Source organism: Rousettus aegyptiacus, unplaced genomic scaffold (genome assembly GCF_014176215.1).
Source record: "Rousettus aegyptiacus isolate mRouAeg1 unplaced genomic scaffold, mRouAeg1.p scaffold_m13_p_1, whole genome shotgun sequence".
Lineage (NCBI taxonomy): Eukaryota > Metazoa > Chordata > Mammalia > Chiroptera > Pteropodidae > Rousettus > Rousettus aegyptiacus.
In genome coordinates, this window is record NW_023416284.1 from 35,726,722 (window position 1) to 35,749,732 (window position 23,011).

The 23,011-nt window shown below is 40.3% G+C and overlaps 1 protein-coding gene and 1 pseudogene across 4 annotated transcripts in view; both read left to right on the forward strand.

Annotated features, from left to right (window-relative positions):
- TCEANC2 (transcription elongation factor A N-terminal and central domain containing 2) overlaps positions 1–10,319 on the forward strand; it is a 31,768-nt gene extending 21,449 nt beyond the window's left edge. For all 4 annotated transcript variants that reach the window (XM_016120381.2, XM_016120379.2, XM_016120378.2 and 1 more), the window contains exons 4-5: positions 2,279–2,472; positions 9,289–10,319. In XM_016120381.2, coding sequence (XP_015975867.2) covers positions 2,279–2,472; positions 9,289–9,477 — 383 coding nt within the window. In that variant the 3' untranslated portion in view covers positions 9,478–10,319. The remainder of the gene's footprint in view (positions 1–2,278; positions 2,473–9,288) is intronic.
- Positions 10,320–21,531: 11,212 nt separating this feature from the next.
- LOC118605358 lies at positions 21,532–21,650 on the forward strand (annotated as a pseudogene).
- The last annotated feature ends 1,361 nt before the right edge of the window (positions 21,651–23,011 follow it).

Sequence of the window (23,011 nt, forward strand, 5' to 3'; positions counted from 1 at the left end):
GCTATGGAGAACTCTACTGAGAAAAGGGAAGTATTAAGTAGTGACCAGCCTTTAACTGTTGTGTGTTCCGGAAGCACCTCACTCTCATTGCCACTAGGAAGCACTTTGAGACATCCCTAACGAGTGCTCCACATGCCTCCTCGTCCCTCCCCTTGTGGTGTGTGTCGATGTTCTCTTTTCCCTGGGCAGGAGAAAAGCTAGATGAAATTTCTTGGTAGATAATTGGTTAGAGTGAGAAGTTAAAGACTTGTCTTCACTTCAAAGTTACATTTCTTTTTCACCTTCAGGATGTTCTTCCCAGAACCTTAAAAGCAGGGGTATTTTTTTGTTCAGCTCTGCATGTGACTAGTGCATAGCATAGTACCCAGTGCAAAGAGTAGGCCTTAAGTAAATGAATCATTGTTAGGCTACAAAGTTGGCATAATTTGGGAAACTTTAAATGTTTTCAGCCATTTCTCCAAATTTAAATTCTTTTTCTGTCTCTGTGTGTTCAATGATAACTCTTTTATTATATATTAAATTCTTATATATATTAGGGTCCTGAGCGTCAATTTTTATTCAATAGGTCCATCTTTTTTTGATGCTAATTCTTATAATTTTAATTATAGTTGCTTTATATTATGTTCTCCTCTCTGATAAGGCTACTTATACCTCATAATTCCTCTTCTTCAAAATAGTATTTTATACTTTTGCAAATTTGTATTTCAAAGATATGTCTAGAAATACTTGATTGTATTCTAATAAAAACAGCCTATCAAGAATTTTTATTAAGATTACATTAAATCTACAAATAAATTTCTATATTGGCATCTTTACTGATCTTTCCATTACATAATATGGTAATTTACTCCCTTTTTTTCAAATCTTGATACATATTTTAATAAAAATATGTCATTTTTCATATGGGTCTCTCGTTCCACCAGTATTTACTCTCTCCTGATCCCTACCTCCTGCCACTGTGCTCTCTGCTGGAGATACAGAGATGAACATGTCAAAGCTCTTACCCTTGAGGAGCTCTCTTTGGCATGCACAAGAGATAAAACTGGTCTAATTACAACTAATTATAATAATTATTGTGTTGAACAAAAGCCCAAGGTGCTACGGGAACACAGGGGAGAGGTACCAACCAAGACCAGGAGTATTAAGGAAGACTTCATAGAGGAGGGGACTCCTGTACTGAGTCTTAAAGACACTGTAGAAGTTAACTGGATAAAGTGGGAAGAAAGTATTCCAGGCAGAAAGAATGTTCATTGGAGTCATATATGCAGAAGTAGAGCCAAGAAAAAATATTGAAGCGTTTTAGTAACTGCAAGTAGCTCGAGTATAGGGTGACAGTGGGATAGTAGCTGGAAATGAAGCTAGAAAGCAGGTAGGGGGTGGCAGATTGAGAAGGGGCTTGTATGACTTAAAGATAAAAGTTTGGGTATAGGATCGAAAGATGTAAATGGAGCAGAGAAATTAGATTTATGTTTTAGAAAAAATCTCCCTAAAACAGAATATAATAAAGTCAAATGAAGGCAACTCTGGCTACTTTAGAAGATGGCATTAAGGTTTGCAAGCATATCACACATTTGGTAGTTTGGACTCAAAAGATTATTAATTTATAGCAGTCCATGACCTTACTCCATTTTTTTTTTTTTAAATGCCATTGACCATTATGGAAACCAGGTCTTTTTTTCTGTAGAATGTGCCGCATTCTGGACTTGTCTGTTTTCTCATAGTATAATTTAATTTATTCCTCTGTCTCTTATATTTTCTATAAATGAGAGGTTAGCTTTGAATGACTCATCAGAATCTGGTTCATCTTTTCTTTAGGAGAAGGGTGCAAGAATATGTCATTGGTAGGGTTAGAAAATTTCTTTACATTAGGTCAATCTTTTCACATTTTTTTAGCTGAACAAAGAACATTCCCTCAATAACTAGAGCTATTTGGTTGTCCTGAAATATAATATGTATCGAAATGATAAGGTAAATGCTTAATTCATTTTCTTTTATTGCAATTTGTGGATTAAGGAGTTGGTACCTTAGTTGTTCTGTTTTAAGTATCTATTGATCATGCTTCTAGTTTATGACTTATTGCATTGTATAATCCACTGATTCTCCCCCAGTGATTTTTATCTTGTTATCTCAGCCTTTAAGAAATGGTCTTCATTTGCACAAGACCCAGTATTTCCTTAGGTATGTGAATGACAAGGTGCCGCACACACATCAGTCCATCTAGTCCTGTACTTTTCAGAAGAAGACAGAACAACTTTTGGTTTCTCTCATCTTGTTCCAGGTCATACGGTGAACAAGATGCGTCAACACTCAGATTCAGAAGTCGCTTCTCTTGCCAGAGAAGTTTATACTGAGTGGCGAACTTTCATTGAGAAACATTCTAATAGACCTTCTATTGAAGTCCGAAGTGATCCCAAAACCGAGACATTTAGGAAAAACGCCCAGAAATTAATCTCAGAAGCCTTGGAATTAGAGGTAATGTCTGATTGGAATGTGATTACTAAGCACTCTTCGTTAAGTGGCCTCACATTTTTATAATGAACCTGCATAGTCTTAGTGCCATGGCTTTATTCCAACTGTTTTTCTTTAAGAGTTCCGGATTTATAATCATTCTGGGAGATAGTGTTATAGAAAAGAATTAGCAAGACCTGTATTAAAACCCTGGCTCTGGAATGTGCTAGTTGTGGCACCTTATGCAAATCCCTCAACATTTCTAAGATTTTATTTTTTATCTGTAAAATTATTACAATTCCTACTACCTAAGTTTACTGGAAAGAGTAAATGAACCGTTTATACAAAAGAATATTATAATTCCTGGTGATTAGAAGTCACTTACAAATATTGGTTCCTTCCCATTTAAAATTCTTTTCCTTCCCACTGAAGCAAAAATTCTGGGATGGACTCTGTTACGGAATATCAGTGGCAAAATAAATAGCATCTCTTGAAAAGACTCTACTCCCCCATTTTTTTGGTCCACACTCATAACTTTAGTTTTAAAGCATATAATCAATCGGCTAGACATAATTCCCATCATCTTCATAGCCAACGGTTCAGATGATATTAGTGGTTTGAGGTATGCATGCTAGAGGGTTTTCGCTCATTAACAATATTAATCATCGTCATCATCAAAGTAAAGGGGAAAATTCTATAGGTCAATTAATACTCTTGGAAAATCAAACATAACATCCATATTTTTTCTTCTTAGGGTATCCCTATGAAAAAGAATAATTTAATATTATTAACAAAAGAAGCATTTCAGAAGTCTGGTTTAGATGCTAGATCTGCTACTGCATTCTCTGATAAAATATTATAACATTTCTATCTCAATTAGGCGTCCACAGAAGGCAAATGGACTTGTAGTATATTATTTACCTTTTTAAAATCAAGTTTTGGGTTTTTTGTTTGTTTGTTTGTTTTTTCATTTTATTTTATTAGTTTCAAGTATACAGTGCATTGGTTAGACATTTACATAGTCTATAAAACGATTCCCCTAATTGCTCTTTCTCTCCTCTGAGTTTTGTTTGTTTGTTTTTTTAAATATAAACTTGTGATAGAAAATGAGAAAAATATAGAAAAGAAAAATAAGATCACCGTTGAACTTACCACCCAGACATAATCTTGTTAGCATTTTGGTGTATATTCTGTTGGTAAATTATTATAGCTTTTTAAATGAATGTTGGGCAAATTACGATTATCCTTGATTATTAAGAGCCAATTATATGCCAAATGTTCCATAGCACGAAATTATCATTATTTACATTTGTGTTGTCTTTTTACCCTTGATCAGTATCAGTGTCATTTGGTATATCCTTTTCTATATATCTTTATTTTTTCATTTTTATAATTTGGATGTCTAATAGTTCAGTGAATTGTTTGTTATTCTGTTAAGTTCGGCTACCTTTTCCTGAAGGAAGCATTAATATGAATATTAAACCCTTGAAAGACAGAAAAAATATGAAGGTTGTAAGTCTAATTTTCCAGAGTATTGATTAGCCAGCAAGACTTGCTATTTGGTATTTTAAATAAAGTTTATTTTTTAAATAAACCAAAATTATTACGGAAACATAGAGTGTGGGTATATAATATGTAGTTAATGTGGTGGTAAATACCAGTTCCCTGTGGTATCTTTTTAAGTAAATGATAATAACGAAGCAATGCTTGTAAGGATTAATGAGCAGTTTGCCTTCTGTATTAAACTCCATAATAATTATCCTTTTAGTTTATCCATTAATTATCCTTTAAATGGCACATCAAGTGGTAAGCACTCAAGTGTTACAAAGCTAAGTTAAAAAAGTGATACATTCGTTAGTGCTATCCAGTGTAATTGGAAAAAATATCAGATTAAGCATAGTTGAATGGTTTCATTCCCAAAGAGTAAATTTAAAAAATTAAAAGTATGCATCTTACTGCCTTCTTTGGTACCACCCCCCCCCAAAAAAAAATCAATCAATCTGTTTCTTTCATAATAACTGATAATAATTTTATCAGTTTGGTATGTCAGAAAATTAAACACTTTTACAGAAAGTTAACTCTTAGCACCTATCATCATTTGAAACATTTCCATATTAGGGTAAATCAGTGACTCACCTAATCCAGTATCTGGTTTTTGACAGTAACCAATGTTGAATATGTTCAAATCAGACATCAGATCTCCATAAATGTACTTTATTAGGCTTTAGTAAAAACCGTTGGATAAGTTATTGGCCCAATGACTAAAAAATCTTCACGATTTGATCCTAGCATGTGTTTTTGCAGATCTGCTCATTACATTTCTATAGGAAAAAAAATGTTTTCATTTTGTTTGTTTCAGTCATATTCTTTAGTAGTGAAAGCCACAGATGATGAATACACACACACAACCAACTGCATCTCTTTATTACTCTACAGATCATGCTTTCCAGATTCATGGATTGTTTCCTTGTTCTAGGAATAATGGAACAGATGAATAAAAACTCCATTGTTGAGACTGTGGCTCCATTCCCCTTTACTTTCTCCCTTCCGGATCTTCTTTGTTCTTCCCTGTCTTTTAGATCTTCCCTCATATGAACGTCCCCTGTGGTGTCATTCTCTTACTTCCCCTTCCTCATTATCCACTCTCCTTCCTACCTCATGGCCTGTGATCATTTTCCTATTATGTCATTAAAAAAAATGAACCCGATTCTCAAAGTGAGCCTGTATCATTAAGAGTTATGAAACACTGGCTGGTTGGCCCAGTTGGTTGTCAGATGGTGCTAATGAGATCCAGGTCAGGGGTACATCCCCATATGGGACTGTTAGTTTTTTCTTTGTTTAATGGCCTCAGACTGCACCTCTGGCTTTGACCAGCTCTTTTATAAATGTATTCAAGTGGTCAAAAAGGAGTGTGGGTAGATACGTACAAATCCAATCATACTATGTGTGCTAAAACTCACAGAAAGTTTGTCTCCAGTAGATATTTAATTCAACAAATGTTTAGTACTACTGCTACTAGTATCAGAGTAGACTACAGACATAAGTGAGTTGCAGGCCCTATCTTAAGAAAGCTTACTGTCCCCTGGCTGAGAGCCTGTAAATGACTAATTCGAGGCAGGACGAAATAGTGGTATTAGTAAGTGGTGTAGATATACAAAGAACAGAACGTGAAATCTGATGGAGGAATCTGGGGTGGTTTCACAGAAGAGATGGTAATTGAGCTGGCCTTTGTAAGAGGGGTAGGATTCTGCTAACTAAAAAATACATATAAAATAGAAACATCATATTTAATCTTATGTGCTATGCATAGGATATTCCTGAAAGAGCAGGAAAGGAGGATGGTTACATGGGAGAAAAAGGACAGTCGTTTCACAAATATTTACTGAACACTTACTATTTACCAGTACCTATACTAGGCAGGGGGAATTTAGAAATGAATCCAACACAGTATTAGCCCTAGAGGGGCTCAGTCTTCTGAGGTAGATAGATACTGCAAATAAACAGTTACAGCACAATATGGGAAGTTCTGCACTTACGGTAAACACACGAAGAAGACCTTGTTCTCTTGCTTTTAATGGGCTTACAGATGTGGCAGACATCACTAATTGATTATGGCACCATTTCCCACTGAGGCTCGAATCCTTGATGAAAGACAGCTTTAGGTGATCATGTTTTATACTTCTCCCAGACATAGCCAGTTCGTCCAAGATTGAACAACTGAATAACTCACAGGTACAAATAGATAAGGAAGACAAATCAGATTCTCTGTGTCTTGAAAAATATGAACTACGAAATACTAAGAAAGCAACGGTGGGAGTGTTAAAACAGAAGGAATGTCGGAGGAGTTATGAGGAAGCAGAAGCTGTAGGTAGAGATGTGTAGAATATGGGGAAAGAATAAGGCAGTTGGAATTGATAATGAGTAAGGCAAATGGAGAGGAGCAAAAACCTGTGAGGAAGAGACCAGGCAGATCATGAGAGACACAGAGAAGGGATATCGTTCTTAACTAAAGCCCTAGGTTTCTTACAGTGTTCCTATTCCCATTCCCATCCTACAGATACATCTCACAACAAAACCCTTTTTTCTCAAGGTCTTAGTGAGATTGGTCCTTTCACCTAAAAAGGCTTACCTAAATTACCAGGTTAGAACCCATTGGAAAGGACTCAACAACTTGGGTAGGTTTGGATTATCCATTAAATTCCGTAAGAGAGGCATTTTTCACTTTGTGCAATGAGCTTGTTATACACAAGTGTGCAAGGTAAATCATTTTCCCTTATAATTCACATTTTAATATCACTGATGTTTTTCTTCATTTCTTCATTCCAGTTGGCCTTCATTTAATAAAAAGCATGCATGAGAAGTGTGAGGTGCTTGCTCCCTATTCCCATCACTTTGCTGGTAGAGCGCCTATTCCACTACCCCGTGGTTGTCTGTGTAAATGCTGTCTCCTTTCTAGGCCGTTAGTTCCTGGAGGGCAGGGATCTGGGCATTTCTGCTCAGTGTCCCCAATACCCTGCTACTCAGGCCAGACTCAGAGTAGTAGCTCAGGAACTATTTGCTGATTAACTATGTATGAGTATTTAGTTATATGAATTCCAAGGCATTCTCAGAGTTCTTTTTGTGTGTGTGTATACACAGCAATTAGATGGAATGGCCATGACCTGTTTTGCAAGGTACATATACCCTCCTTCCCCTAACAACCACTCCCCTCTAAAATATAAAAATTAAAAAACAAAACAAAACAAAACTGTTTTCTTCTTCACAGTTAAACCAAGGGAATCTCTAAACAGTTAGTAACTAACCATCCTAACAATGGAATAAGAGGTCTCTCTGGCAAATGCTGCTGCTGGATAAGTGCTCGGCAGACATCGGCCACCATTCCAGCCTTCAAAAGTAATCTGCTACCAGGGCTGCCTCAGGCCAAGGGCTAGTTCACTGCCCACCCAGGAGGCCATGGAAAGCTCATGGAGAGCCATGGCACCAAATCTGCTCACTCCAGCACAGGCCTAGATGATCAGTCATCAGGACCAAACTTCCCTGAACATCTTTTGTCTGCTGCACCTCAGCGGATATCTGTGCCTGGATATTCATTCTCTCTGTCACTCTCTCTCTCTCAATCCTGTTCTGTCCTCTGCTTGGTCCTTATTTCTTCCAAGTTTCTTTTTTGTTTTGTTGTTGTTGTTGTTGTTGTTGTGTCTGCTTCTTATGTTGGGATATTTTATCAAATGTTAGGTGATCCTTTTTTATTTTTGGTGCATTTTTTTTCATAAACTTTTCTTTTTAAATAAAGGTATAGTACATATATCGAAAAAGTACACGAAAGATAGAGGTACAGCCCAGTGAATTTATCACAAAGCAGATGCCCACTTTACCTAGACAGATCCTGCTCATTATCCAGGTCTAGGTTAGACATTACTTCCTCCTGAAACCAGGTGCCGCCCTCCTGGGTTGGGTCCCTTTGCCATAGTTCTGTGCCCCAGCACGATTTCCTGTCCCCATTCCTAGCACTCAGTACTCTTATAATCCCTATTTACTGCCTGTCTCTTAATAGACCGTATTCTCCATGGAGTCACTGTGCCCACCTTGTTTGCTGCTTTTTCCTCTGCCCAAGCACAAAGCCTGGCACATAGTAAATGCTGAATAAATATTCTAATGAAGGGGGGAAAAGTCAATGAGAGAGAAATTTATGTCATGTAATTAAGGAACTCACTCTCAGGTGAGACAAAAAAAAATAGATCATTATAATATAATAATGACTAAGGCAAGCCCAGAACATTGTGACAGCTCAAAGAACTTCAGTCCTCTGAGCTAGGATTTGGTTTGTTTGTTTGTTTGTTTTGCATGTTGCTTTTTGCTAAGCTTTGACATACAAATAAGAATGTGTTTCTTAGGGAAAGTGTGCCTTGCTGAGGGAACAAATACCTGGCCAGAGACAGAGAGGTATATAAAAGCAGCTGAGCAGGCACAGGCTGGGTTGTGGTCAGAACTGGGTAGGGGAATAGTGAGAGATGAGTCTGGAAAGGAAGGTAGGGCTGAGGGGCTTCCTGGATCCAGACTATGTGAGCAGGGTCCCAGACCTGTCCTGCTTTGCTTGGTTATGTGACCTCAGGAGGGCCTGGGCCTGAGCCAGACCACCCTAGAATCACTACAGGTTCCATCTCCCAGGCTTGTTCTGCTTAGGTGACCCTGCAAGGGTCTCCCCGAACTTAACTGGTCTCAGAATGTCGAGGGGCCAGTTAGTATGGTGAAAGGGAAGAAACATGAACTTTGGAGTTGGGGGCTCTGGGTCAAAGTCCCAGCTCTGCCTCTTAGTAATTATAAGACTCGAATCTTTATGTTTTAACCCGTTTCCTCATCTGTAAAATGAAATAATAGGAGTTGTGAGCATTAAATGTGAAAAGTGATTTATAACTGCTTTACACACATATTAAGATCCAGACCCAGTGTTTCTAAAATGCTGTAAGGGATTAAAAGGCACTTTTAGAACAAAACAAAGTATAAACTGTTATACTGATTTATTATCCTTGGTCTTTGTTTCCTGGTTGGTAAAGTACGGGCCTGGTACCCATTGCTTAGTTCAGGCCAGTTTCCTGTTATAATGGCAAATATTACCACCCGGCAGGGGTTGTGAATGAGGTCCCTGTCACAAAGCACATGGCCTTGTTCCTTAATTGCCAGGGTGGAATTAATTTGCTCTTCCTGTTTCTCTTGTGACAGGAAGTAGATGTCCTTGAATTTCAGTTGATTAATGGAGGCCTCTGAGCAGAGTGCTTCAGCCTCTCTCGCTTTTAATCCGTATGCAATGCAAGGCCCTAATTTGATAATTTTGCTGTTTTTTAGATGGATCACCTACTGGTTGAAAATATTGAGCGGGAAACGTTTCATCTCTGCTCCCGCCTCATTAATGGGCCATACCGGCGGACGGTGAGAGCCCTGGTCTTCACATTAAAGCACCAAGCTGAAATCCGGGCTCAGGTGAAGAACGGCTCACTGCCAGTCGGCACGTTTGTACAGACCCACAAAAAGTGACCTGAAGATGGTTCTAACCCTGGGCTGAGCAGAAAGGAAATGTCATTCAAAGACTCTTTTGAGTTTGGGTGATGGCTGATGCTGGCTGTGCTAAATTTTCCCATGGTGCCATTCCTTCAGACAGAGGATGCAGAGAGCCCTAGGAGACAAGCCTGCAGGAAATGCTTCATTAGCTGTAGTACGCTGGTGCTGCCTAACAGGACATGCGCTAGCTGTCACTAGGAAGCGCTGCTGTGCGGTTGCCATCACCCAACACAGCGAAAAGGTGATAGATTTCACTGCGAGTGTGCCAAGGACACCTCTAAACTTCCCCCATGTCAGGCAGATGAAGTTAGTACTTTATTTCGCCACCCTGCAGGTAACTGAAACTCAATTACTGCTGCCGCTCACTCGGTTCCATCCCCCTGAGTTTAGATAGCTCTGGTGCCTCTCAGAACTCCCCTGTCTGTTCTCTTTTCTGTACCCCAGGGGTGAGCCTGCCGGAGCCAGCCAACTACCCCTTCTTCCCAGAACTCACTTATCTGAACATTTCAGCTCTCCCTGGAAGACCTTCTGCGCTGGTCTCTGGAGCCCCCATGCTGAGGCTTCTAATGAGGAACTGGCCTGAAGCTTCCCTACATCTTGGGGTTTATTTGAATATGTTGGCTCTTTCAGTTTAGGGCTCTATAGAAGATAATAACGTGATGAAATTCCTTTTGAAATGAATTACTGTAGTAGAAAAATTACATACATATAGATTTTAAAATGAAATACCTCTATATAGGCCTGCTTGAACAACTATGTAAATGATATTTGCTTTTTTAAAGGAATAATAAACTGAGACTTTTTTTTCCAAACCAAAAGATATGGCTTGTTTATTGGAAAAGGTTTTGGATTGAGAAAAAGTATAGTTGGTGACAAGAATTTGAGAGAGATAGCGAGACCCAAGGAAGGTTTTTTTAGGTTAGGGGAAACAAGAGCATGTTTGTAATCTGAAAAGAAGGAGCCAATAAAAAGGGAGCGATTTTAAATTCAAGAAAAATGGGGGGTGGGTGGGTTAAAAGCAAGGAAAGAATGGAAGGGTAGCATCATCTACCTTCTAAGTGCTAGATACTTTTCCTAAGATAGTTTATTAGCATTTACATTGATCTTTATATCATTTTTAAAACTTCTATTTAATCTTTCTCTCGTTATGTTACTACGTATTGTTTAATTTTTTAGATTTCTTCATTTATTTGGCAATCATTTACTGAGCATGCATAGCATGGGGTACTATGGATACCTACCTAGCAGGAGCCTAGTAGAAGTATCTTGTTCGGTTTCCCACTACTGGGAAGTAACTGGAGCTAAAATAATAATTAAGCACCTACCATTTGCTCAGCACAGTGATAGACATTTAAATAATAATAACACCCAATTAAAGATGGGTAAAACAAGGCTCAGAATGGCTTAGTAATTTATTCAAAGTCACACAGATAGTGAATGGCAGAGCTAGGATTCAAAACCCAGGTTTGTTTTAACTGGATACAATCTCCCTGGTTGATTTTATCCACTGTCATGGTTTTAAGTATCGTTTATGTTTACATGTGGTCATGTAAACATATAATATCTCCTGTATGTCCCATGGGCATCTCAGGTATAAGATGTTTTCTCTCATTTGACAATATTGGCAAAGCAGGCACTCTAGCTAGAACCTAAGGGTCAACCTAGACCCTTCCTCTCCTACTCTCTCACCCAACAGCGTCCTGATGGTTTTACTCCTCACATGTATTTAGAATCTCTTGTCTCTTCTTTATCTCTGGTACTACTTCACGACTTTATCCTTTCTTTCCCAGATTGACTGTGTGGCTTCCTAACCAGTCCTTTTGCATTCATTCTTAACCTCTTCAAATCCACCTCTCTATGGCTAGAAACAAAGTGAAATTCCACCATGTCACTCCCCCTCTTGAGCATTTTCACATCCTATTTTCTCTCTCTGAAATACTACTTTCTACCTAATTCTTTCTCCTGCCCCTTTAATTGGGTGTTAGTATTATTTAAATAATAGCCCGTGTATCGTTCTGTACATATCCACATGTTCTGTAGTGGTGCTTTTGATTGTTTTTCCCCACTAGATTATGCCAAAAATCAGTAAGACACAATTGTGTGGTGATACCAGAGGGCAAGGGAGGCAGGGGGGGGGTATAAGGGGTTAAATGTGGTGATGAAAGGAGACCAGACTTTGAATGGTGAGCACACGGTGCAATATACAGATGATGTATTATAGAATTGTATACCTGAAACTTATGTAATGTTATTAACTATTACCTCAATAAGCTTAATTAAATTTTAAAAAAGAATTTAAGCTTCATGAAAGTAGTCTTTGTTTCCCGCTGTATTTCCAGCACCTAGAACAGAGCCTGGCACAAGCTAGGTCTCCGTAACTTTGAACAGTTAAATGACTAGTTGTGGGCATACAGGAAAACATCTAATACGATCAGGTAATACTTCCTAGAGGGGGTGATACATGCGTGCAGTCTTAAAGGGCAGAAGTAGTTAATTGGGTGGTTGAGGTGTATGTCGGGCAAAAGAGCAGAGTATGGAAAGATTCCGAACTGTGAGATATCTGAAAGATGACATATGGCTGGAGTAGAGGGGAGTAGCTCGAGAGGAAGCAGGAGAGGAGGGCAAGGACCAGGACCAAATTTGAAGGGTCTTGAGGTGAAGGCATATAAACCGATTTCAAGCAGGAACTGGTTGGGTTTTTGTTAATAGGCTGAGGAAGACAGCTGGAGCATTGAGAGAGACTGGAAGTAGGAAGCTTCATTTATAAGCAACCAAAAAGTTCTGCTAACTTAGGAACCCAGAGTAAGTTGAAAACAAATTGCTCTGTGGCTGAAAGGCATCAGTGGTGATAGTTATAAAGTAAAATGATTGCGGAGATGTGCTTTGGAGATTTGGAAAGCAGCCTTTGTTATTGGTGGCTGTTTTCTCCTTGATGCATGTGCAGAATTTCCATGAACACTCATGGAGCTATTCTGAGTGTTTGCTGAAGGGAAAGAGGCTTCCAGACATCCATCCAAGCTGACCCACCCACTAAGAAGCACCTCTTAGCTCCAGCCTGTTAAAAATGAAGGGGTCAGCTCTTGAAATGGGCTGAAAAAGTTCCTAGGACCTATGAGTTCCCTCAAGTCTAGGCGTGAATACGTCTTCTATGTTCGTTTAGTTGCTAGAGGAAATTTGGGGGATTGAATACTATTAGAGTCTGCTCTGGCAACTTATTGACCCTTTCTTCTGGTGGTTAAATTGGAAGTCCTGGCCCTTTAGATGGGGACTGAGTCTATTTTCATTTATCCACCCAATAAATGTTGCCTATCTTCTGGGCAAACAAATGTGTGCCAAGGACTAGACTGGCACTAGGGAAAGGGCAATAAATGAGATATAATAATTTCTACCCTTAAGGAGCTCTTAGTCTGGCGGGGAGACAACACATAGGTAAATAGTTACAGTATAGCATATAAGGTGATTATTATAGATATTTATTTAAAATGTAGAGAAAGTGGAGAAGGGTGGGATTAATATCATTCTAAGGAAAAGAAGATCTTCACAGAGAATTAATATTTGATCCAAGTCTTAAGGATAGGTAGGAGTTCTTAGCAGAGTGATCAGTGTGCATACAAAAGCCTAGAAATATAAAGTGCATGCCTTTGTTTCAGTAAAGGCAAATAATGTGGGGTAGTAGAAGCATAAGGTTCTTAGGAATGATAGAGAGAAATGAGACCAAAAAATTAGCCAGGGCCTTAGAGGTCTCATGAAGGAGTTTAAACTTTGGCCTTCAGATAATGGGTGACCATGAGAAATTTTTGAGAAGCTGAGGGACCTAATAAGAAGTACATTTTAGAAAGATAAGAATATTTCTACATAAACAGATATTTAAGAAAATTTAAAATATTTTAAAACCCCAGCAAAGGAAAGAAACACTCACAATTCAGTAAATTAGAGATTTTTTTTTTTTTTTGACAAATGAAGTTTAGAGTTGACCAAACAGATATCATTAGAGAGTCCCAGGTTTGAAAAATGCCAGGAAGCTCAGATAATGTATTTATTGTGTTCAGTGGTGAAGGAACAGGCAGCTGGCCTTTTTTCATTTAAAGAATATCAGGTTCTTACACTTGTGCCTGTCAACCTTGGTTTTCTTTCGCTGCAGCCTCAGGCCTCAGAGCCTCATTTTGAGATTTGTAATATGTTTTGGATGCGTTTATCACAGCCATATGGGGCGAGGGCTCAGTTTGTTACTACCCATTATTGCTATCGAAGGGAGTCCATCCAGAAAACAAGGCTTTTGGAGCTTCGATTAGTTCAGTGACACTGCTTTGATTTCAAAAGAGCAATGGTTTGATTGGATGACATTGTATTTTCTCTTAAATCAACCAAAATGATATTATTGCTGTCAGGGAAAGGTTTACTCATAAGCTAAGGAGGTTAGTTTCAAGATTCAAGAAGACCAGGATGTCCAATCAAGTGTTGCTTTTAATTCCTTGTTAAAATTATTCATTTAGTGCATATTTATTGAGTTCTATGGGCCAGGTCCAAGGGTCACAGGCACAAGTAAGACATAGTCTCTGGCCCCAGAAAGCATACAGTTTAGTGAAGGCGAATGCCAAGGACTAGATAAACCATTAAAAAAAGGCAAATGATTATGAATTATGGGACTTCGAAAAAAAGGAAATAAGCCAGTAAGCATGTTAGAAGATGCTCAGCCTCATTAGTAATCAGGGAATGGCAAAGATAAATGCCATCCTTAAAGAAGTAAAGGATGCAGGGACAGTGATCCGCATTATGGCTCTATTTAATTAACTATTCTGGCCCCTACACAGATCAGATGGATCCCGGAAGATGACAGTGGACTACAGCAAAATCAACCAGCTGGTAGTTCTAATTGCAGCTGCTGTGCCAACTGCGGCACCTTTCCTAGAGCACATTAACATGTTCTCAAGTGCATGCTATATAGCCATTGATCTGGTGAATGTTTCTCTTTTCCTTCCTTCCCCATCAGAAAAGATAAGAGTTATATTCACTTGGAACAGACAGAAATATACATTTTCAGTCTTGCCCGAGGGCTATTAATTCTCTCTACCTCTCACATCCTAGTCTGAAAAGACCTGTACTGCCTAGATATCTTTCAAACCACCACCCTCTCCACTATATTGAAGATACCAGCTTATTGGGCCAGATGAGCAAGAAACAGTAAGGGTATTGGAAGCTTCGGTAAGACACATGCATAGATTCAGGGGCCTGACATATCAGTGAAATTTTTAGGGGCTAATGGTCTGGGATGTATCAGGACATTCCCTCCAAAGTAAAAGAAAAATACTGCATCTTCCACTCCCCAGGAAGCACAATGCCTTGTAGGCTCTTTGGGTTTTGAAGGCAGCATATTCAATACCTGGGAATACTGTTCCATCCCATATAATGGGTGACACAAAATGCTGCCAGTTTTGATGGGAGCCCAGAACAGGAAAAGGCTCAGCAGCAGGTCAGACTAGTACAAGTAGCCATGCCGCATGGACCATATGATCTAGCAGAACCTGCGGTATTTGAGGTATCAGTGGGAAAAGATGTATATGGAGTTTATAACGAGGCCTAGGAGGAGAATCACAAGGTAGACCTCTGCAGTTCTGGAGCAGGGACATGCCATCTGTAGCCAGGAATGACATACGTTTCAAAAAACAACTGGTTTGCTACAGGATTCTGGAAGAGACAGATCATTGGAGCACGGATCATCAAGTTGACCGTGCAGCCAAAGCTGCTCATTGTGAGTTGGATTCTATCAAATCTACCAAATCATAAGGTCAGAAAGCCCAGCAACAGTTCATCATAAAATGGACGTGGTACAACTGGCAATGGGCACAGCAGGGCCAAAGAGTAGAAGGTAGCTGCATGAAAGGTGGTCCAGACAGTTATGTCACTCGCCACCTTTGCACCAGCACCTCTCCCTCAGCTCACCTATGGCTGCATGAGGAGCTCCTTTATATCCAGCTGGAGGAGAAAAGAAGCTTTGTTCCCAGGTAAGTCAGTTCAGTACAAATGAGCAAGTAAAAAGCAGACTCTGGTGGCACTACGGTTTCACACAGGAGTGTCCTTGAAAGACAGCCAAGGGGAAATCCTTCCAATGGGCAGAGCTTTAAACATTACATCTAGTCATCCACTTTTTGTGGAAAGAAAAGAGGCCCGAGATTAGAATATACATGGTCTCATGGACAGTGGTAAATAGCTTGTCTGGTTGGTTAGGGGACTGGAAAGAATAAGATTGGAAAATTGGAGAAAAGGAGATCTGGGGTAGAGGCCTGTAGTTGGACCTATGAGAGTGGGTAACAAGTGTGAAGATCATCATAGTCCATGTTCACACCCACCAGAGAATATATACTATGGAAGAAGCACTGAACAGCCACGTATATGCAGTTGACACCAGCCAGCCTCTATCTAAGGCCACCCCAGAGCTGGCATAATGGGTGCATGAACAGTAACCATGGTGGCATAGAGAAAGGGCAGCTATGGGCCCAATAGTATGGACTCACGCCAATACTGACCTAGCTACTGCTGATGCTGAGTGTTCAGCCTGTTGACTACAGAGACCAATTCTCAGATACATCTCCATTAGTTGAGGAGAACAACCAGCCATTTGACTAGTTGATTAAATATTTTTCCACCGTGGGTAGAGCTGCAATTCATTTTTACTGGAATAGTCATATATTCCAGATACAACTTTGCTTGTAGGGCTTTATCCAGCAAAACTCTCTAAGGATTTATAGAGTGTTTGATCTACTGATTTGGGGTCCCATATGACTACCGCAAGGGAGGAGAAGCAGTGGCCACGTGGCTATGTAATCCACTTATCCGTTTACACACCGTGCTATCCCTAAACCGCCGTTTTGGAACAATCTGTTGAAGGCACGGCGAGGCACCAGCTCAAAAACAATACTCTGCGAGAATGGGGTGCCATCCTCCAAGATGTAGCATACACTATAATTCAAAGACCATTACACAGTGCTTTGTTTCCAATAGGTAGAATATTTGGGTCCAGGGGTGCAAGCAGAAGTGGTCTCACTCTTACCATCACTCCAGGAAGCATTTGTGCTTCCCATCTCCACAGTTCTGGATTCTGCAGGTTTAGAGGTCCTAGTTCACAAAGAGGCAACACTTCCACCAGGGGAAACATCAAGAGGAATTGAACTTGTAGCTGTGACTGCCACCCAGGTACTTTGAGCTCCTTGTGTCGAAGGACCAACAAGCAATAAGCAGAGTCACTACTCTTTTAGGGATAATTAATGCTGATCATCAGGAGGAGGCAAGGCTGCTTTTAAGCAATGGAAGGCAGGGAGTTATATCTTTGGCACCCAGTTGATTAACTTGGAGACTCCCTTGTCCAATATTTATGGTAAATTGACAAGTGCAGGGGCCATAGCCCAGATCCTTCTGGATAGAAGGTCTAGATCATGCCACCATGTAAGTCACTAAGGCCAGAAGAGGCACTGAGAATAAGGGGGATCAAGAATGGGGAGTAGAAGAGGGGGATGATGAGTATCAGTTACAACCTCAAGATCAATCATGGTAGTAGGGGTTGTAGTTTGTCCGACTAACTTTTCTCTGTAAATTTTGTTCAGGAAAAGAGGCCCACCAGAATCCTAGGAGAGATGTTCCCAGAGCTTAAATTAAGAAGTGGAGCTGTGTGGCACAGGTGTGGGTTATAGTTGATGCTATTCTGTACTGCCTAGCCCAACCCCCACCCCCAGGACTGATGGGCCTATTTCCTCTCAGCCAGCAGCCCTCACTGGGAATTTCCCCCAGCTCAAGAGAGTTGCCTCAACCAAGGTCAGACCCTTTTCCCAGGGCAGGTTGTTTAGGGTTATAAAAGGTCCAGCTCCATTGCCCCAACTCAGGACAACTCTGACAGACCAGCCCAGGCTTCAGAGCTTCCTTACAACTGGCTGAGGTCTTAACACTGCATCACTCAACTTATCTCTCTGCCTAATCTTGCCTTTTTGCCTCCCTCTGCCCAAGAGCAATTTCTAATAAACTTCCTGTATGTTAATCTCCATCTCAGAGTCTACTTTCCAGGGAACTGGACCTGCGACACAGCTCCTCTAAGTTGATGGTAACAACTCAGAGCAGGGGGCAGCCAAGTTTTTTTTAAAAGGGATAGACAGTAAAAGTTTTAGGCTTTGCGGGCCATATGGTCTCTATCACAACTACTCAGCTCTGATGATGTAGTGCAAAAGCAACCTCAGACAACATGCAGATGAGTGTGGCTGTGTTTTGATAATACTTTATTTACAAAAGCAGGCATTGGGCTACATTTGGTCTGTGGGTCTTAATTTGCTAACCCCTGCCCTAGAGAAATTTTTTTACATGTGCACAAAATAGGCATGTTCAAAGATTTTAATTGCCACATGGTTTGTAATATCAAAATTTTAGAAACAATCTACATGTACATTAGAAAAAAATGGTTAAATAAATTGTGGTTCTTACACATTTCTGGAATACTATGCAACAGATAGAAAAAATAAGATTAGATCTATATAACAGCACCATCCAAGAGAAATATAATGTGAGCCACATATGTCATTTAAAATTTTTCAGTAGTCACACTAAAAAATGTGAAAAGAAACAGATGGAATTAATGTATTTTGAGCTCTATATACCCAAAATATTATCACTTCCGTATGTGATCAATATAAGAATTATTGAGATATTGTGCTTTTTGTGTGTATACTGTCTTTGAAATCTGATGTGTATTTTATACTTATAGCACATCTCAATTCGGGCTAACTACATTTTCAAGGGCTTAATAGCCACATGTGGCTAGTGGCTACTGTATTGAACAGCAGAGATCTGTTAGTACTGACATGAAACATCATTGAGACAAATTGTTAAGTGAAAAAGTAAAGTTGCAGAACAATATATTACAGTATGAACCATTTATATTAGAAAAAAATCTATTTCTATAGGAACATATTGAAAAAAAGAAAAAAAAAGACATGTACAGATACATACCTCAATTTAAAGAGAGGATTTAGATGGAAAGGAGGGACTCTCTCCTAATCTGATTTTTCAAAATAAGCTTTTTATTTTGGAATAACTTTAGATTTACTAAAAAGTTACAAAGATAACAGAGAGAGTTTCTATATGCCCCTCACCCGGTTTTTCCTATTGCTAACATCTTACATTAATGTGCTATATTTGTCAAAATTAAAAATCCTCCATGGGTACATTACTGTTGACTAACCTTTAGTCTTCATTCAGACTTCACCAGTTTTTCCACTAATGTCCTTTTTCTGTTCCAAGATTCAATCTAAGACACTGCATTTAGTCATCATGCCTTTCTAGCCTCCTATGCTCTATGAGAGTCCCCCTGTCTTTCTTTGTTTCCCATGACCTTGACAGTCTTGAGCAGTGCTGGCCAGGTATTTTGCAGAATGCCCCTCAATTTGGGTTTGTCTGATGATTTCCTCCTGTCTAAACTGGGGTTATGAGTTTGGGGGAAGAATATCACAGATGCAAAGTGCCCTTCTTGTCACATCTCATCATGAGGTACAGGATATCCACATAATTTATCACTGGTGATGTTAACCTTGATTGCCTGGCTACGGTTGTGTTTGCCAGGTTTCTCTACTGTAAAGTTATTATTTTTCCCTTTCTATACCCTGTTCTTTGGAGGCAAGTCACAAAGACCAGGCCCTACCCAAAGGTGGGGGAATTACACTCCACCTTCTGGGGGAGGGTGAAGTGTCTACTGATATTATTTGAAAGTATTCCCTAAGGAAGAACTGTCCAGTCTTCCTTCTTTATTTTATTTATTTATTTATTTATTTGTTTGTTTGTTTATTTATTTATTTATTTATTTATTTGTTTATTTATTTATTTATTTATTTATTTTATTTAACATCAGTATGGACTCTCATATTTATTTTATACTTTGGGTTATCTTCCAATCTTATTGCTTTTCCCCAGTGAATGAACATAAATTCATGTATTATATGTATATATATATATTTTTTTTCTTTTTTATTGCAGAAACTTACAAATGACTGTACCGTGTGAGAAGCAAACCATATGTCTGGCAAGATTTTTTTTCTCCACAACTCTTCATGACTGCCTTTGAGTAGGATAATCACTGGCTTATTGCTATTCAGCTAGCAACCTGAGATGAGCTATTTTAACTCTGTAGGCCTTGATTTTCCCATCTGAATAAGAGAGTGTTTCATGAAATGGTCTCAGTGGTGAAGGGGATAATGTTTGTATGTTTATAGGAGTACAGGTATTTTTGTGTGTGTGTGTCTATTAATAGACCTTAAGTTCCTAATGGCAAGGGTTATCTTCTCTTATTTATGTTGGAAAATAAACCCAGAGCTAATAGCCTTTGAGAACATCGCATAAACATAATCAATATTTATATCCCCTATCACAACCCCAAATAGTCCTGCTCTGCTCTCTCACTTTTCTAAGTCAGATTTCTTTTTCTGATTCTTCTTCTTCTGTTCCAAGCCTCAGTCCAGGACGCCACACGGCACTTAAGTCATCATGCCTCTTCAGTCTCCTCTGCTCTGTGGCGGTTTCTGTCTTTCCTTGTGTCCCATCATCTTGACAGTCTCTTCCTATTCTTCCTCAGCTTTTTCCCCAGTGGCTAAAACCCACTCAGAGGCCCAGCATTCAAGGCCCTGCCCTAACAGGCATCTGCTGACCTCTTTAGCCTCATTCTTGTACCTCTCATCTACGTATACTACAGCCTCAATGACGTCCTTATCACTACCATGAAGATGCTTATGGAATACAAAATATCTCCCTCCTCTACGTGAGGCCTTGTCATAGTTCCCAGGCCACAGGAATGAACCAGGTAAGAACTCTGTTTGAGAACTCACAATCTAGTGGGGCCACCAAGTCATCAATCCATAGCAATCTGACATAATAGAGGGATGAATGGAGGACCATGGGAGCGCACACACACACACACACACACACACATACAAGGTATATATATACAAGCCAGAAAAATGTCAAAGAACAGAGAACAATAAGTATAATGTGTCTGGAACCAAAGTCCAGGAAGAAAGAATGTGAGACAGAAGAATGAGTTGGGGACCAGTCTGTGAGGGGCCTGAATTCTGGGCCAAGAATTTCTATTTGGGGAATTTTGATATTTTGAGATAAGGAAATACCTAAGTAAAATTATAGGTATAGTATCAGAGGCTTACAATGTGGGTAACTGTTCATCAACAAACATTGAGTACATATAACACGTCAAGCACTATTTTTTTGTTTCCTCCTCCACCTTAATTTGAACTCCAGGGCAGGGACTGTGTCTGATTCATTTGTGTCCTCAGCAGAATCTAGTATAGAGCGGGAGGGAACTCAGTACACATGCACTGAATGAGTAAATTAGAAGACCAGGTGAGACCCTGTGCCTGGGTTCCGCTTAGGATCTCACTGTGCAGGATTGAGGTCAAGTCCTCCGCCATGGGTTTCTCATGGTTCTGAAGATTTCCTGGGTCAGGAGATCTTTATACACGCAGGAGCCCCATCCCCTCCTGCTGATGCAGTGCTCAAGACTCCCTGAGGAAGCACTAAGGACTGGATTGCTTTAGAGGCAGAAAATGCATGGCCCATGGGAGTTTCGCTTCAGAGATAAGCAGCCCACATGGCCATGGGAGACATGAATTGAGGCCAGCGCACAAGAGAAAATATGTTTAGCTTTGTCACGGGGGCCTCTAGGCCAGTACTTGAACTGATCAAATATCGGGATCCTTAAAAGGTGTTACTTGGGGTGGCTTTTGGCAGAGGACAATCAAAATAATCAAAACCTCAACCACCATGTAGTGAACCCCTGCTACATGCTAAGAAACTGTGCTAAGTACTTTACACCAGGGGTCCCCCAAACCTGGGCCTTGGACTGGTACCGGTCTGTGACCTGTTAAGAACTGGACCACACAGCAGGAGGAGAGTGGTGGGCAAGACAGAGAACCTTCATCTGTATTTGCAGCTGCTCACCAGGGCCAGCCTCAGCTCCACCTCAGATCATCAGGCATTAGATTCTCATAGGACTATGGCCATGCCACCCTGAACAAGCCCAATCCCATTTGATCTTGGGAGCTAAGCAGGGTCGAGCCTTTTTAGGACTTGGATGGGAGACCACCTAGGAAGACCAGGTGCCGTGGGTGTAAAAAATAAAAAATAAGGGATTGTAAGCTGACAAGTTCCTTGTAATCTGTGAGGTCAATCAAGTGTCGCCTCTCCTAAAAAAATCTTTTAAAAATAGGTTCTCATAGGAGCACTGATCCCTGGTGCCAAAAAGTTTGGGGACTGCTGCTCCACACTCTATCTTACTCTTATTATTACCTCTAAACTATAACCTCAATCACTATTCTTCTCCTCATCCTCAAAGCCAGAGGCTCTTGCATTTTCTCCTTGGGGGCATTCTTGTCCCTCCTGTAATCAGTTCTCCACCTGGCAGTCACAGTGAACATCTAAAACCTACTAACAAGTCATGTCACTCTCCTGCTGCTCAAAGCTCTTCAGTGGCCCGCATCACACAAAGTCCTTACAGTGGCCTACAAGGTCTTACGTGTCTTGACCTCTGGTACTATCTCCATCTCGTATCCTACTCCTGGCTCCCCCACTCCAGCCTATTGTCCCTCAAACTCACCAACTCTTTTTTGGGGCATTTGCAACCACTGTTTCCTCTACCTTGCACACTCTGATGATCCCGTGCTGACCCCTTGTCGTGTAGGTCTCTCTTCCTCAGAAAGATCTTCCCGGGGTGCCCTCTTTAGTGAGGCCCTCATCCCAAAGTCACTGTCTGACACATCAGTCCTTTTTTCTTCACAGGATTCAACACTATCTGAACTTATCATACTCACTTATTTATTTTTTGCTTCCCCCACCAGGGCACACCCTTCATGGGAATGGTGACCTTGTCTGTCTCTTCCCCACCAGCTCTCCAGTTCCTGGCACAGGGCTTGGCCTCTAGCAGGGTCCCATACATAGGTACTGAATGAATGTACATGTGAATGAATGAATGTCTCCCCCTCCACACCTCCAGGCTAGCCCATGAGAGCCCATGCCAAGCAGCATGATCTGCACTACTTAGGCAAAGCTAATCCCAAGTGTGTGGACTGACAGATGGTGTGGAGCCTGAGCAGAGGCATGGCTTTTATTAGTCTGAGTTGCTTTTGCTTGGAATAGGATTAGCATAAATACCATCCCAGGCAAGTGGATAAGGTAAAGCTCTGTTAGTTACATTCAGATTTTGTTTCCCTGACACAATCTAAAACTATCCTTTTGCTGGGTTAGTCCAACTCATGGCTAAGAGTGCTGCTCAGAGAGGTCAAATAAGGTACGAGAGGGGAGGGTCACACACGATCCTTCTCAGTCCTCTCCCCGCTCTCCCCCACCAGTTCCCTCCTCTCTATGCCCTCCACAGTGATCTCTCTAACCCCTAAAATCTAACCTTACCACTCCAGACAGAAAGCCTTTTATTGGCCCCCATTGTCCCAGGATGAAGCCCAAATGCCTTATAATA